At 45.5% G+C, this 17,304-nt stretch overlaps 1 protein-coding gene across 1 annotated transcript; it reads left to right on the top strand.

The window, feature by feature from the left end:
* The first annotated feature begins 1,222 nt into the window (after positions 1–1,222).
* On the top strand, positions 1,223–17,260 carry LOC311128648 (N-alpha-acetyltransferase 25, NatB auxiliary subunit-like). The gene is made up of 23 exons (XM_084160844.1): positions 1,223–1,297; positions 3,226–3,311; positions 3,492–3,630; positions 3,733–3,851; positions 3,978–4,052; positions 5,055–5,241; positions 5,381–5,492; positions 5,604–5,693; positions 5,895–6,067; positions 6,148–6,260; positions 6,392–6,599; positions 6,860–6,949; positions 7,139–7,319; positions 7,398–7,497; positions 7,616–7,767; positions 7,857–7,982; positions 9,729–9,972; positions 10,166–10,289; positions 10,532–10,597; positions 10,800–10,897; positions 11,023–11,133; positions 14,245–14,394; positions 14,873–17,260. Exons 1-23 carry the CDS (start codon positions 1,240–1,242, stop codon positions 14,993–14,995), a joined length of 2,925 nt encoding a protein of 974 aa, XP_084016970.1. The 5' UTR covers positions 1,223–1,239; the 3' UTR covers positions 14,996–17,260.
* The last annotated feature ends 44 nt before the right edge of the window (positions 17,261–17,304 follow it).

Below are 17,304 nucleotides of genomic sequence, written 5' to 3'. Positions count from 1 at the left end.
CCTCTGGCCAATCACCAGTCTCCCCTTTATATAGCCTTCCAAGAGTTGAATAGCTCCCTCTACTGTCCAATCCCCATATCTTACAAACCCCTTCCTGTCTGTCATATGTCATCATACTAAACATTGCCTTCTGATACTAACATAACCAACATTCCATTTCTTCATGAAAAACATTTAACAAAGGCATAATCTTCAGATACGATACTTCTCTTCTAATCTTTTTAAGAAAAATGTGTGTGTCGAAAATGCCTAACCACTTGTATAATCTATTTGCATACACTTCAAACAGACATACAGTACATACCCAACCAGACACGCAACTATGGGTTTCTTCACTGTACCCAAACCAAAAACACATCAAATGCGTCGTTCAGTTATGTATAGAGCCATGTCATCGTGGAATGCTCTGCCACCAGAGGTTACTCAGGAAAAAAAGTTTAGCTTTAAAAAACAGATTAAAAAAAACACCATATTGTATCACAGTGCCTCTTTCTAAAGATATAATTTAACTGTATATAATAATATGAATATGTATGAATAGTGTGTAAATAGTATTTTTGTCTCTTGGTGTCTTTCCAATTTATAAGTATTTTATTTTGTATTATTATTAATGTTTTATATATTTAATGTAATTAATTAATTAAATGGCCTTGTCTATAACTGTTCTGTATTTTGTCATGTATTTGTGCTTTTTATGTGGACCCCAGGAAGAGTAGCTGAATGTGCAGTAGCTAATGGGGATCCTAATAAACTAAACCCCTAGTGGTACAGCTAAACACAACAGTCACGTGTCATTGTGAACTGGATGAAAGAAACAACATAGTCTGATCTTTTCAAATGATAACATATCAATATGGGTTAATGGCAGTTGACATACTTAGACTGTATTTTAACATTTATTTTTAACAACTGTTTTGAGTTGATTGAAAATTCAGTTGAATCCTACTGAAATCCTACTGCCCCTTTTAATTCCTGCCTGTCAGATTGGACTTTGTGATTCTAACAGAAGAAGTAGCGTGAATTTAGGTTAGTGTTTTTTTTGGGGGGTAGTTAGTGTGAATTTGTTTATCCAAACATATTTTGTTTTTGGGGATATTTTACTGCCCCGTACAGTAGGGAGCGGCAATACACTTAATGAGTGTAGTCGGCCAATAAACCTCAAAGAAGAAGAAGAAGAAGAATCCCTGACTGTTTGACGCGACTGCGCATGCTCAGCCATATACCCTGGTAACCTCCAACATGGCGGCGAGAGGCCATGTGCAAGACCCTAACGACCGGAGACTCAGACCCATTTACGGTAACAATTCGCAGAAAAACAGCACATTGTGTCTGGTTAGATGTTTTGTCAGTGTTTATCGACGTACCGGAGTGGTCGTCTGGTCAGTACCTTGTGTCCGGGACTCGGTGGGCAGTACCGCGGCCCCCGAACAAGTCCTAGCCCCGTTCTCAATTCACCTGCAGTGCTGAATGACAGTGCAACTTGAGTGGATGTCAGCACAATTCTGACAGCGCACACCTGCAGACCGTTTGCCCACCAATAATGCACAATGAGACCGCTTTGCTTTAAACGAAACCCCAAAAGAGTTTCAACGATCAGTCTCTCTCACTCGTAAAGTTCAGGTCTCCTATATTTGACAGCTAGCTAGCTACCGGTAAGCTACCTACAGCTAGCTAGCCACGTTAGTATGCAGAAACCGTGATGAATCTGAACCGTATTGCAAATAGTTTTGTATGTGGCAGAAATATCAACAGCTAACTAACGTTAGCTAGCTAGGTAGCTAGTTGTTCAGATACAGTACATTGGGGTGTATTATTAGTTACACAAATTGATCAGACACATTTTACCGTCCGAGCTAGCTCAGCTCGCTAGAAAAGGCTGCCACAGAGGGGCAAGACAAGATGTTCATGGTTGTGAACTGTGATGCCAACGTTAGCTAGTTAACTAGCTAGCTGGTTAGCTTGCTTTATTAGCGTGTGTTTGATTTCGTGCCTCACTCTGCTGATGTTAGCTCATTGGGTTATACAGATCAATGATCATGGCTAGCTAACGGTAACGTTATGTGTCAGATGGGCATAAGAGGATTAAGGTTGGCTAGCTTGATATGCCTGGTTGTGTTGATGCTGTAACGTTAGCCTCTGTTTTTGGCCATTCGATTACATTTTAGTGACGTGTTCCATCATACAGATAACTAGATCGTTAGATTTATATTAAAGACTGCTATAATAAACACTCACCATTGTTGAGGCTTCTCTTTCCTCTAAACTTTTCTCTTTCCTCAAAAGCTCTGCTAAAATCATGTTGATAATCACGTGACAGATGTTGTCAGTGAGTGGACAGTGAGCACACAATGAAAAATCTAGGGGAACTCGGTTCATGAGGAGTGTAAATGTAAGAGTGGAAAAAAATAAAATGGCCAACAGGAGACACAATTATTTTGGCCTAGCTGTCATTTGGGCTGATGGCGTAGTGTAGAGCACTGTGTCTGTCTGTCTGGCAGGGTTAATTTTGGCACCCAGCTGTCTAGAAGCCTATACTCCAAGCTTGCCCTGGGAAAGGGACTGTGTGTGTGTGCTCTGTTGTGATCCACAGGAGGACCACAGTGAGAGAGTTGTGTGTATCAAGGTTGCAAACAATGGCAGAGGTCAGAGACCGAATACACAGACACGGTCGGTTGGTCATACAAATAGATATTCTAATCTTGTCACGCTCTTGGGCACTCACACAAATACACACATGCCCAAACACCTCCACTCAAGACAGTACACATAGTGAACCACATAAACGCGCTCACACACACCACAGAATGTATTTGCATATTTAGTTTGTCAGACAGGCAGTGGCAGAATGCTGCAGTCTCAGCTGGTTTTAGAAAGTTACTCCTCTTGTTTTTTGTTCTCTTCTAAATATCAGGGCCATGAATATATTTTTCAAAGTCTCTCCCAGTTACTGTATTATTATTGTTGTCATGTCCTTCATACATCTTGAAAATGTCATTTTAGAAACTCTTTTTAGAGCCTGAGAATAGCTTTGGATGAATTATGTAAATCTGTGCAGGTTTTAAAAAACCGGTGGTTGCTGCGGCATCTTAGTACTCCATGAATGGTTTGTAGAGAAATAGAAGGAATAGCTCCTTTGTGTGGGACTTGACTGGGTGTGGCCGTGTGCGTCATGCTATGTACTGTATGGAGTAGGTTGACTGATGCTGTGATGTCATCTCCCATCAGACTACCTGGACAATGGCAACAACAAGATGGCGATCCAGCAGGCTGACAAACTGCTGAAGAAACACAAGGACCTGCACTGTGCCAAGGTTGGTGGGACTCTGGCTCTGGGCTATATTTAGGGCCCAAGATGGACCCCAGAGTTGTTCCTGGTCTGGTCCAAAACTGACCCCCTAGGCCCCTATCTAAAACCATACCACTAACATCTACTCCCTACCCCTATGATGATGATGGTGGCATGTTACTCAGGCAGATCTCCCTCTCCCCAGGTGTTGAAGGCCATCGGTCTGCAGCGAACAGGGAAGCAGGATGAGGCGTTTAGCCTGGCCCAGGAGGTGGCCACCCTGGAACCTACCGATGACAACTCACTACAGGCTCTCACTATACTGTACCGGGAGATGCACCGCCGTGAGTACACACACACACACACACAGAGAGAGAGATAACTCTATATGATCTTTTAGATGCTGTGACGGTGTTGACTCTCCCCGTCCCCTCCTCTCTCTCTAGCTGAGTTGGTGACTAAGCTGTATGAAGCTGCGGTGAAGAAGGTTCCCCTCAGTGAGGAGTATCACTCTCACCTGTTCATGGCCTACGCCCGCGTTGGAGAGTACAAGAAGATGCAGCAAGTCAGAATACACACACACACACACACACACACACAGTAATAACATGTAAACAAATGATGTATTATGCTACAGTAATTCATGTATTTTGTGTAGTTCTAACTAATGTCTCTTTCTCTCTGGCTGTAGGCAGGGATGGCTTTGTATAAGATTGTTCCTAAGAACCCATATTACTTCTGGTCTGTCATGAGTTTGGTCATGCAGGTAGGCATGGTCTCTCACTAGATATAACCAGTGGCCAGTTTATTAGGTACACGAAAATCGATCGCTCCTGCAGACAGTGAGTCACGTGGCCGTGGCTTGTTATATAAAGCCGGCAGACAGGCATCGAGGCATTCAGTTACTGTTCGATTGTACGTTAGAATGGGCAAAACAAGTGACCTTAGCGACTTTGAGCGTGATATGATCGTCGGTTCCAGGTGCGCTGTATCCAGTATCTCAGAAACGGCCGCCTTCCTGGGCTTTTCACGCACGACAGTGTCTAGGGTTTACAGAGAAAGGTGCGACAAACAAAAAAACATCCATTCAGCGGCAGTCCTGTGGGCGAAAACAGCTCATTGATGAGAGGTCGAAGGAGAATGGCAAGAATCGTGCAATGCTAACAGGCCGGCCACAAACAGACAAATAACGGCACATTACAACAGTGGTGTGCAGAACGGCATCTCGGAAGGGCTATTGTAGCAGACGGCCACACCAGGTTCCACTCCTATCAGCTAAAAACAAGAAGAAGATGCTCCAGTGGGCACGCGATCACCAACACTGGACAATTGAGGAGTGGAAAAACATTGCCTGGTCCGACGAATCCCAGTTCCTGTTGCGTCATGCTGATGACAAAGTCAGGAGTCCATGGCCCCATCCTGCCTGGTGTCAACGATACAGGCTGGTGTTGTACTGGGGTGGGAAATGTTTTCCTGGCACACGTTAGGTCCCTTGATACCAATTGAGCAATGATTGAACGCCATGCCCCAAAGCATTCAGGCCGTACTGGAGGCAAAGGCGGGGTCCGACCCTGTACTAGATGGCTGTACCTAATAAACTGGCCACTGAGTGTATATAGCTTGTGTGACTGACTCTGTATGTGTGACTCTGTATGTGTGACTGTGTGACTGTGTATGTGTGACTGTGTGACTTTGTATGTGTGAGTCTTTATGTGTGACTGTGGGTGGTTGTTTGCTTGCATGTGTGTAATTGCTCTGTGTGTTTCAGGCCATCTCTGCGCAGGATGAGAAGCTGGCCCAGACCATGTTCCTGCCCCTGGCTGAACGCATGGTGGAGAAGATGGTCAAGGAGGAGAAGATCGAGGCTGAGGCAGAGGTGCAGCTGTACTTTATGATCCTTGAGCGACTGGGGAAGTGTGTGGAGGCTCTCGACATGGTCCGAGGTCCACTGGGAGGTAAGAGTGGTGTGTGTGTGTACACAGAACAGAGATTGTGTGTGTTAGAGAGAGACCCAGAGAGAGGATTTGTGCAGCTTGTAGGTTGTGACTTATTCATGTCTTTCTACTCATTCTGTGTATGTGCATGGTTCCATAGAGAAGTTGACCAGTGAGTTGCGGAGCAGGGAGAATAAGTGTATGATGATGTACCAACGATTGCAGCTCTGGCCTGAATGCAACGCTCTGTCCTACAAGCTACTGCTCAAAAAGTGAGTACACACATATTCATATAAATAGTCACATTTATGCACATTCAGCATTTGTGTCTTAAAACTCTCCCCCACTAACTCCCTATCTTTCTCTCTCTCTCCTCTCTCCAGTCCTGATGATTGGCAGTTCTATCTCTCCTACTTTGACTCTCTCTTCCATCTGATGGACAAGTCCTGGAGCCAGCCTGAGGAAGGAGAGCAGTGAGTACTGTGTGTGTGTCTGTGTGAGTGAGAAAAGCTTATATAATAGCTGACTAGACTATTCCTCTTGATGGACGTTTTACGACGTCATGTAAGAGAAGACCAGATGGGCTGATCAAACAATAAATATAATCTGACTATCTCCTCTGCCTCCCCTCTCTCTTCACTCTCTCCTTCTCTCCCCCGCCCCTCCCTCTCTAGCTGTGTGGAGGGTCCAGTGCAGACCACGGTGGCGGAGGCAGTGAAGTTTGTGGTGGACAGGATGGAGGAGCAGGACCTGAAGGAGTCACGTCCTCTCAGAGGGCCCTACCTGGCCTGCTTGGAGCTCATACACAGACTGAGACAGAGGGGCTGTCCAGATGAGAAAGACCTAGGTACACACACACACACACACCACAGTTTCCTTGGCTGTTGATTGTTTGCATTGACCGTTTTGATTGGTTGTTGGCTTCAGGTGATCCGTTGGAGCTGATGGTTCAGTTCTTTGGGAAGTTTGGAGACAAACCCTGCTGCATTACTGACCTGAATATATACCTTCACCTTCTGCCCCCTGAGCAACGCTCACAGGTACACACACACACACATTCTCACCTGCAGAATACCACCAGTAGTGGGAGTTGATCACCAACCAAGCCCTTGATGAGTTTAATATGATAATATCCATTTTGCTCCTCTCCTTCCTTTCCTCCTCCCTGTAGTTTAAAAACCGTCTGGGGGAGTTGGTTCCGTTGGGGGAGGCGGGGGAGGATGGCTTTGGGTTTCCGGGGGATACGAAGGCGTTGCAGAGACACCTGTGTGTCTGTCAGCTGAGCCGGGCGTTGGGACTGCAACACGCTCTGGACACAGAGGGCAAGCTACGCCTCATCACAGAACTCAAAGCCCACTACCATCACGGACTACAGTTCGGTAAGAACAGCAGCACCCCTCTATCTCTCTCTCTCCTAATCCTTCTCTCTCGCTCTCACTACCACTATGTGGGTTACAATTTGGTAAGGGCATACATTCCTCTATATGTCTCTATCCGTCTTTATCCACCCCTCTCCGTCTATCCAACATTTTGTGCATCTAACTTAAAAACTGCTGGAAGAGATGCAATGCCAATTTTAGGAAGACCCAGAGAAATGGTTTGAGTCTGACTATAGTTAGTGTGTGTGTGTGTGTAACAGGGAAGTCGTGTCTGAAGACAGAGCTCCAGTTCTCTGATATGTACTGTCTCATGGCCGCTCACGTCTACATCGATCTCTGGACAGAAACTGGTGAGTCGCCACTCTCGCTTTCTCTCCGCCCTCTCACTTAATGTACGCTCTTTCATCTCTCTCCCTTTCTCTTGCTCTCTTTCTCTCTCTCCTTCTCTGTCTCCTCCTCTCACTGTCTCTGGGCATTTGTTAACAAACAAACATACAACTGTGTGTCTCTGTGTGTGTGTGTGTGTGTGTGTGTGTTAGGCGATGAGAACATGCTGTGGCAGTGTCTAGGTGTGTTAGAGGAGGGTTTGTCCTTCAGTCCCTCCAACGCTCAGTTCAAACTGCTGCTGCTGCTTCTCTTCTGTCGCCTGGGAGCCTTCCAGCCCGTAGTGGACCTCTACTCCAGCCTGGACGCCAAGCACGTACAGCACGACACCATAGGGTGGGTCTATAGTACACACGCATCACGATACAATAGGATTACCATAACCAATGCACTAATCCTTATATTCTCTCCCAGGTATCTGTTAACTCGTTATGCTGGCTCGTTGGGGCAGTTTGCTGCAGCCTCCCAGTCCTGTAACTTCTCCCTCAGGTTTTTTCACTCCAACCAGAAAGATGTGAGACCCTGTCGCATCTAAATATGTCATAAATATGGAATATATTCTGATGATGTTCCCCTAGTCTTTTCTCACCTCTGTCCTCCTTCCTCTTCTCATTTCTCTCCTTCTCCCCCAGACCTCAGAGTACATCATCCAGGCCTATAAGTATGGAGCGTTTGAGAAGATCCCAGAATTCATAGCGTTTAGAACCCGGCTCAACCAATCGCTGCACTTCGCTCAGGTCCGCACAGAGAGGATGTTACTGGACCTGTACACCGAGGCTGACGTGTTAGTACACACACACACACACACACACACACACACGCACACACACACACACACACACACACCTGTAACATATTCCTGTTTTGTTCCAGCACATCGAGTCTAGAGGAGAGTGTGAAGGCTATGGGTGTGTGTCCTGAGGAGGATGACATTCCCTGGGACAACATGAGAGACAACAGAGACCTGACTGTCCTCGTCAGCTGGGACCCCAAGGACAGGTACACACACACATACCAAGGACTTTTTATTTATTTTATTTTTTATTTTATTTCACCTTTATTTAACCAGGTAAACCAGTTGAGAACAAGTTCTCATTTACAACTGCGACCTGGCCAAGATAAAGCAAAGCAGTGCGATAAAAACAACAACACAGAGTTACATATGGGGTAAAACAAAGTCAAAAATACAACAGAAATACATATATATACAGTGTGTGCAAATGTAGCAAGTTATGGAGGTAAGGCAATAAATAGGCTATAGTGCAAAATAATTACAATTAGTATTAACACTGGAATGATAGATGTGCAAGGGATGATGTGCAAATAGAGATACTGGGGTACAAATGAGCAAAATAAATAACAATATAGGGATGAGGTAGTTGGGCGGGCTAATTTCAGATGGGCTGTGTACAGGACTTCAGATGGACTTGTATCAGTGTTTCTCCTACAGTCATTTAGCTGTGGTGCTGCGCCACAGCAAAATCATTGCAGCCACGCCACCAAAATATGGAACATGGAAAAATATATTTCTGCCAAGGTGTACTTTGAAGATGCTAAAACAGTCCACAGACTTTTCCTCTGCAAACAAAATGAGTAATGAATAGAAAAACCAGACAACCCCATAGTAGAATAGTTTATCTATTTACCTAGTCATCTTGATGTGCGTTCTATTCGAGATAAATATTCCTCTCAAGGCACATTCAAGTTGCGAGTGCCATATATGCATTCTGACAAGAAGTCAATGCACAACAATTCATAATAGAATCATGGGGAAAACAGTAGTTTTAATGGCCTTTGTTAAAATAGGGGGATCCAAGCTTTCCATTCCTACTTTATTTATCAACTCCTAAATATGCGTGAACTGCAGTATTTTAAACCCAGTTTTTAGATGTTGCCTGGTTAAGCATGTTACCATGTGGCAATTAGCAGTGAGTGCATAGGGGAGAGTGGTGCTCAATGTAACACGGGTGAAAACGCCACCCTACCTCAAAATAATTTTTGGGGAGTGACTTAAAAAATTGTGATGAGACAGATTACATTTTTAGTCGAGCAAGAGTAGTGACATTGAGAAGTACAGGTAGGTTACGTTTTACCCCATGTTACCCTAACAGGTAGGCCTACATTATATTCACTGTTTTTATGCCAGTTTTGTGGGACATAAAATGAATCATTATGATGCTAACTAGTTAACAGATCACATTTGGGATCTAGCTAATGATTAGCTCAATGGGGTAGATGCAGATAGGCAACCCCATGCTTCAGCCTATTTATTTATAGCCACTATGCTGCTATCAGTTGAGCTACAGGTGATAATGCTTATGCTAGCATACCTGATAATATGGACCATGCATAGGCTATATGCATGGTCCAATATGTGACAATAATTGTAGTAACAAATCATTTTACCAATGTGTTATTGGGCTAATTTCTGGAGATGGAAATTATATTTTATATGGTGTCATTATAATAACATTTTCATTCATTTTGGAGTAGAATGTCCTTTTAAAAAGTCACCTGAACTGAGCTTCTCAGTCCTTCTACATAAAAATGATCTGTGGGGGGGAGCCCGGACCCCGAAAACGAGGGGGAGAGACAACCCCTTAAACCCCCCTCCATGAAGGTTTCCCCCACTGCTATAATTTTTTGTAGAGGAAACACTTGACTTGTATAACACGTTATTTGTTGACGTCACATTTCACATATGTCATTCTGTGAAAACGACAGTTAATTGTGTGTGTGTTCCAGGGAGCTGACTGAGGAGCATCGTCGTCTGTCTCTAGAAGAGGAGTCCGTCTGGTTGAAGGTTCGCTCTCTCACACTCCGCCTCCTCGCCTCATTGGCTCTGCTCGGACATGCCCCCTCGCCACGGAACTCTGATAAGACCAATGAGAACGGTATATCGGCCAAAAGCTCCACCCTCCAGACCCTCCTCTCCCAGCTAGATCAGACGCTAGAGACCGCAGCCCAGATCACAGAGAAACAGACACAGGTACACACACTAATATATAATGTAATATATGCTATTTAGCAGACGCTTTCATCCAAAGGGACTTATAATTGGTGCATACATGTTCATATGGGAGGCCCCAGCAGGAATCAAACCCACGACCCTGAAGTTGCTAGCGCCATGCTCTTACCAACTGAGCCACACAGGACCACTAACTGTTGTTGTGTTGTTCCAGTACCCGTTCCTGGGCCCTCCCTCCTCCCGCCTGGCCTCTGCTCTGTCTAGTGGCAGCTGTCACTGTCAGGTCTCTGCTCTGCAACTATCACTGACTCTACGAGAACTAGAGACCACTGGACTGGGTAAGACAGGGAGATGAGGGGAGATGGGGGGGGGGGGGGGGATGGAGAGAGAGAGAGGGATGTAGGGTCCCCTACCACTTGCCTCAACCGTCTGTCCATCTACAGGAGCAGGAGGACTGGGAAGGAGAGGGAGATGGGAGGGAGAGTGGGTGGGTGGCTAGAGAAGGTGTAATGGAGAGGGGAAGAGGAGAAAGGATGGATATCTTTGTCATGCTCTTTATTCTATTTCTTTTTCTCTCAAGACGACTCATCGGAACTCCAAACCCAGATCTGTAACACCTTCAAATCATTAGTAGTACAACTCCAAGGTAAGCCATCACAGACATCTTTGTTAAAGATGACAAAATGTCCACGGTAATAATGACTGTCTAGTCAGCCACAGGAGATGTCATGGCTTCAGATCTCTAGTCGAGTTATCACTAGTGTAGTGGATCATTCTTATTCCCCATGCTGATCTGTGCCCCCCCCCCGTCCCCCCCCCCCCGTCCCCCCCCCCCGTCCCCCCCCCAGAGATGTTATCCAGATGTAAAGGAGAAGTGTTGGAGATGAAAGACAGCAGATTGAAGACCCAACCCTCCCTATTAGAAACACTGGTCTTCTTCGTGGAGGTCAGCGTATTACACGTATAGTCACGCTAAATATACATCAGTAATACTTCACTAAAATGTAAAGGTATTATAATATGAAACATGCAGATGCACAGCAATACGTGGTGTGTGTGTCTCCTGGTCAGACGGTGTGTGTGGTGCTGTGGGTGGCCAGTTACTCTGCCAACGTACTGCGACCGCTCAAGTCCAGTCTACAGAAGAAGAAGAAGAAGAAGAAGGACATCAACACAGCCATGGTACACAGTTTCTACCGTCTCATCCTTACCTTTGTGCTCCTACAACCCTTCTCTGGCATGACCCCATCAGTTTTCACACCATACTAGGGGTGTGAATGTTTAAATGTTCAAATATTTAAATGAAATTGGGATTCTTAATGTTAAGAAAAGTCCCAAACTGAAAAACAATGTTATTTAGTTTTTTCCCCCACAAAATTAAAATAGCATTGCAGTTGCAAAAACATATTATTTTCTGTGTTAAAGCCTAACTAGACGATAGGCTATAAAGGTCTGGGGAAAGTTGTCATTTAAATAAAACCAGGGAGGAAGAGTTGGACTTTAGACTACTTTGGTGAATGTTTTCCATAGTCATTACGCCTTTTTCTGTTGCAAAACATTTCTTAAACGGAAGCAAACTAAACAAGGCGGGACCTACCTGCATTTGTCCAATAGAAACTCTTGTTTTAGTGGCAAAATGTTTTGCAACTGTTTAGACTAATGATTACACCCATGCTCTTTCTCTTCGCTAATGATGCGAGTGTGTTCAGTCTTCGGTCTGTTGCGTGTAGAATATCCTAGCCTGTTCATTGATGAAAGGCCCTGCTTTACTGAAGTTGCGAGATACAGCATTCCATTGTGAGATACAGCTTTTAATTACCGATAGATAGGCCTAGTGCACGGTTCTGACTGTCTGCCTGGTGGCTGACCTGCCTATACTGTGCCCCTCCCCTCTCTCGCCAGCCCTCGCTTGCTCGCTATGAAAGATGTGAGTGTTCTCGGAAGTACAGCAACTAATGTCAACTCTGTTCCAAAAATACTGAATCTTAGGAGTCGATTACTAGCGGAATCGAATCTTGACACAGAAATGGTAGTCGACACTGTGAGTCCGACGTGCAAGGAGTCGAGGAATCAATTATTTTGGCGTTGACATTCCACCACTACCTACTCATCAATAATAGTTGGCAATGCAAATAGTCTGGGTAGCCATTTGATTAGATGTTCAGGAGTCTTATGGCTTGGGGGTAGAAACTATTTAGAAGCCTCTTGGACCTAGACTTGGCGCTCAGGTACCGCTTGCTGTGCGGTAGCAGTGAGAACAATCTATGACTAGGGTGGCTGGAGTCTTTGACACTTTTTAGGGCCTTCCTCTGACACCGCCTGGTATAGAGGTCCTGGATGGCAGGAAGCTTGGCCCCAGTGATGTACTGGGCCGTACGCACTACCCTCTGTAGTGCCTTGCGGTCGGAGGCCGAGCAGTTGCCATACCAGGCAGTGATGCAACTAGTCAGGATGCTCTCGATGGTGCAGCTGTAGAACCTTTTGAGGATCTGAGGACCCATGCCAAATATTTTCAGTCTCCTTAGGGGGGAATAGGTTTTGTCGTGCCCTCTTCACGACTGTCTTGGTGAGCTTGGACCATGTTAGTTTGTTGGTGATGTGGAAACCAAGGAACTTGAAGCTCTCAACCTGCTCCACAATAGCCCCGTCGATGAGAATGGGGGCATGCTCAGTCCTCTTCTTTTTCCTGTAGTCCAATCATCTCCTTTGTCTTGATCACGTTGAGGGAGAGGTTGTTGTCCTGGCACCACACGGCCAGGTCTCTGACCTCTTCCCTATAGGCGGTTTCATCGTTGTCGGTGATCAGGCCTACCACTGTTGTGTCATCGGCGAACTTAATGATGGTGTTGGAGTCGTGCCTGGCCATGCAGTCATGAGTGAACAGGGAGTACAGGAGGGGACTGAGCACGCAACCCTGAGGGGCCCCCGTGTTAAGGATCAGCGTGCCGGATGTGTTGTTACCTACCCTTACCACCTGGGGGCGGCCCATCAGGAAGTCCAGGATCCAGTTGCAGAGGGAGGTGTTTAGTCCCAGGGTCCTTAGCTTAGTGATAAGCTTTGAGGGCACTATGGTGTTGAACGCTGAGCTGTAGTCAATGAATAGCATTCTCACAGGTGTTCCTTTTGTCCAGGTGTGAAAGGGCAGTGTGGAGCGCGATAGAGATTGCATCATCTGTGGATCTGTTGGGGTGGTATGCAAATTGGAGTGGGTCTAGGGTTTCTGGGATAATGGTGTTGATGTGAGCCATGACCAGCCTTTCAAAGCACTTCATGGCTACAGACGTGAGTGCTACCAGTCGGTAGTCATTTAGGCAGGTTACCTTAGTGTTCTTGGGCACAGGGTCTGCTTGAAACATGTTGGTATTACAGACAGGGAGAGGTTGAAAATGTTAGTGAAGACACCTGCCAGTTGGTCAGCGCATGCTCTGAGTGCACGTCCTGGTAATCCGTCTGGCCCTGCGGCCTTGTGAATGTTGACCTGTTTAAAGGTCTTACTCACATCGGCTACGGAGAGTGTGATCACACAGTTGTCCGGAACAGCTGATGCTCTCATGCATGTTTCAGTGTTACTTGCCTCGAAGCAAGCATAGAAGTAATTTAGCTCGTCTGGTAGGCTCGTGTCACTGGGCAGCTCGCGGCTGTGCTTCCCTTTGTAGTCTGTAATAGTTTGCAAGCCCTGCCACATCCGACGAGCGTCGGAGCCGTTGTAGTACGATTCGATCTTAGTCCTGTATTGATGCTTTGCCTGTTTAATGGTTCTTCGGAAGGCATAGCAGTATTTCTTATAAGCTTCCAGGTTAGAGTCCCGCTCCTTGAAAGCAGCAGCTCTACCCTTTAGCTCAGTGCAGATGTTGCCTGTAATCCATGGCTTCTGGTTGGGGTATGTACGTACAGTCACTGTGGGGACGACATCATCGATGCTCCTCAATGCCATCGGAAAAAACCTGGAACGTATTGCAGTCTGTGCTAGCAAAAAGTCCTGTAGCTTAGCATCTGCTTCATCTGACCACTTTTTTTATTGACAGAGTCACTGGTGCTTCCTGCTTTAGGTGAAATTGAGGTACAGTAATGGTAGTACAGCTGCAATGCTTAACTATCTGAAAGGGACGCACCTTGAGTCCCAAACCGTTGCTGGCAGCAGCATTGTGAATTTGCATTTTATGAAATGTTCTTATCGTTTTAACAGAAAAAACCCCAAAAGGCAGTTTAAGCATTTTTTTATATTTTTATTCACATCCCTACACCATAGCCATTCACGCAATAGCTCTCTGCCCCCTCCGTCTGTCCCTATAGCCAGTGGTGCTGTGTGGCTTCCAGGAGTGGACAGGCAGCCTTCAGGGCATTGTGACCCAGGCTCTGGATCACGTGAAGGGGCAGGAGGCCAGCCTGACGGCCCTCAAACTAGCAGCACTCACCCTGGAGGAGGGACACTCGCAGACACAGGTTGGTAGGGCTGGGTGTGTGTATGAATGATTGATTTGTGCCTAAGCATTGGCTTAGTTTCTTAGTTCAAAGCTTCTTTCTGTTCTTTATCCCCCCCCCCCCCCCCCCCCCCCCTTCTCTCTCTATCTGTACCTCTACCCTCTCTTTCTGGCTGTCTCTCTATCTGTACCTCTACCCTCTCTTTCTGGCTGTCTCTCTATCTGTACCTCTACCCTCTCTTTCTGGCTGTCTCTCTATCTGTACCTCTACCCTCTCTTTCTGGCTGTCTCTCTATCTGTACCTCTACCCTCTCTTTCTGGCTGTCTCTCTATCTGTACCTCTACCCTCTCTTTCTGGCTGTCTCTCTATCTGTACCTCTACCCTCTCTTTCTGGCTGTCTCTATCTGTACCTCTACCCTCTCTTTCTGGCTGTCTCTCTATCTGTACCTCTACCCTCTCTTTCTGGCTGTCTCTCTTTCTTTCCCTCTCTCGCTCCCAGGAGGAGTGTGGGTTTACGAGGGCAGCCATGGACAAGGTTCAGAGTAGTTATCTTGGCTCGCTGCAGGAGCTGGGAGATCTACTGAGGAAGAGAGCTGATTCGCTGATTCGCCTCAAGATCTGACCCGCAACAACCATCACCATACTCAACTATCACCATTATCATCTAACTCCACCCACATCCAAAGCCTTCTCCCCCTGCTCCTCTCAAAAGGAGGGCTGCCTGCCACCAACACACCCTCTTTCACTTCATCCCCCTACCCTCTCCTTTTCCACATATCCCTCGCTCTGTGTGTCTCTTTATGGAACACAGGACTCTCCTCTCCCTACATCTCTCACCCTGAGAACCATCACTGCTCTCGCTCAGCACAGAACCACAGATCTTGTTCAGTTTATGTGATAACATCACAGAGAAGCTCCTCAAAACATACTACAGCAACAGACAAACGAAATAAGCAATTTTAGAAGAACTACTCCAATAATTGATTAATAATTGATAGTCCGCAGATTACAGAACATCAACTACCATAGCAACATCAACTCATTGACTGAACGTGAATGAAGTGAGATAAGGGGAAAATGTGGCTTAAGTTTTTTTCTCCAGTCTGTTTCCATGGTGAAACCCAGTTAGATTAGAATATATAACCTCCTGTTTTCCATATTGGACTCCTCACTCCCCCAGCCTGATCGGAGTGCCCAAACATGGACACTGTTGTCAATCACACTCTTCTGCTCATAAGAACAAATAGGGTGGACATGGTGCTTAGCTTACTGTATGAAAACAAGGACAGCTGAACATGTTTTTTAGCGAATTGTACACGCAAGGAAAGCTGAACGCTGGGCCAACTCGGAAAAGCCTCTGAACTGTTTGTTTCAGGAGTGCACAACTCCAGTGCTCGATGGCTGCAGTGATTTCAGGCCTTGCCTTTTAGCCAGCAACCTGAGAAACCAGCAGTGTGCGCTTTTCTACGGGCAACCAGTGACTGAATGGGTCAGTAAAGAGCTGGGAGAACTGAAGACAGCCCTGGTGGACTTGGTGTGTACCTCTGGTGTGGTGCACCCTTGGTTAATTAATCTCCCTGCTCCCCACCAATCAATGCCCGTCTGATTTCAGTCCTCCCTTTTAACTTGGTCGTTGTGTTCTTTGTTTTCCCCACTTTATTTTTTATTTCAGTTTTACATTCTTTTCATTTGTTTGAAACCCCCTCTGTAGTTATTGGAAAGCCAAATAAAAAAAGCAATCACGGGACAAAGTTACAATACCTGATTATACATTCAGTAGTTACATGTATTTGCAAATGCTTCTTTTTGTATTCTGTGTCAGTGCAAAGAAGTATATTTGTGTGTGTAGCTCGCCTGGTTTAGGTAACACCTACAGAGTGGATGGTTTGTTTTAACGTCGTAGGAGAAACCTGACAGACATAGTTCTACCTGTTTATTCAGAGAAATTACTATATCAAACAGTATCTGGGTAGAAACTGTTCTCTCTGACAACGGATCAAACCCAAAGTTAAGATATCTAAATGTAAAGGAGACAAGACAACCAACCTGTCAGATTGCAATGAAGATGGCAAATGTTCTTCGTTGTTGAAAAGCCCCAGTAGAATAGTATCTCTCTCTCCTATCTTGTCAACGGTTATGAGCTGCACTGAATCCCCCACAATTAATTTCACTAACCAAAATTGCCACTGTCAAAACATCCTGTCAGTGTGTATGTAACTATAATGGCATTTTAACTGATAGCTACAGCTAGACCGATATCATGCAGGGAGAGGAGACTTGTATCTGACAGACATGTTCAGTAGTAATGTGGACCTTTCAGATAAAAATGCATTGTGTTGAACAGACATGTCTAACATGTAGAGTAAGGAATTATGTCCGTGCTACTCATGACATTTCTATCTGCAACATTCATTAGTACTATGTTGTACGACCCTGAGTGAGGCAGACGAAACTAGCAGACATGTTTACAGCCACGACCACCAGGGGGCACTGAAAGACTATCAACTGCAGGCAGCAGACTGACTAATACTGAAGTATACACTTTGGCTTAGAGTTTGATTTGTAGGTTGAGTTGAGCTTTTCTTTCTTTAAACAAAACATGGATGAAAGGGGAGCAATGGTGATGAACAGTTTGATCCTCCTACAAACACAATGCACCCCTCAAGATGACCTTTGGACGACTCGTGCCCAAACCCCCGGACGGATGGACCCTCTCTAGAGGGTTAGTGGACTGAGTAGAACTTATGTTGAGGTGCAGAGAAGTGGTCGACAATCTGGAGTGTTCTCACCTGATACCCAGTCTCTTTCTTTTGGTAGAAAATGGAAAACAAAAAACACTGGAATGTCAAAAGGAGACACATATATATATATATATAAAATGAATGAATATAGCAGTTTTGTTTGTCTTGTATCAATGTTGTCTTACCAAAA

Source organism: Coregonus lavaretus (genome assembly GCF_964263955.1).
Source record: "Coregonus lavaretus genome assembly, chromosome: 4".
In the NCBI taxonomy this organism is placed as follows: Eukaryota; Metazoa; Chordata; class Actinopteri; order Salmoniformes; family Salmonidae; genus Coregonus; species Coregonus lavaretus.
This window is presented reverse-complemented; position numbering and strand designations above follow the sequence as displayed.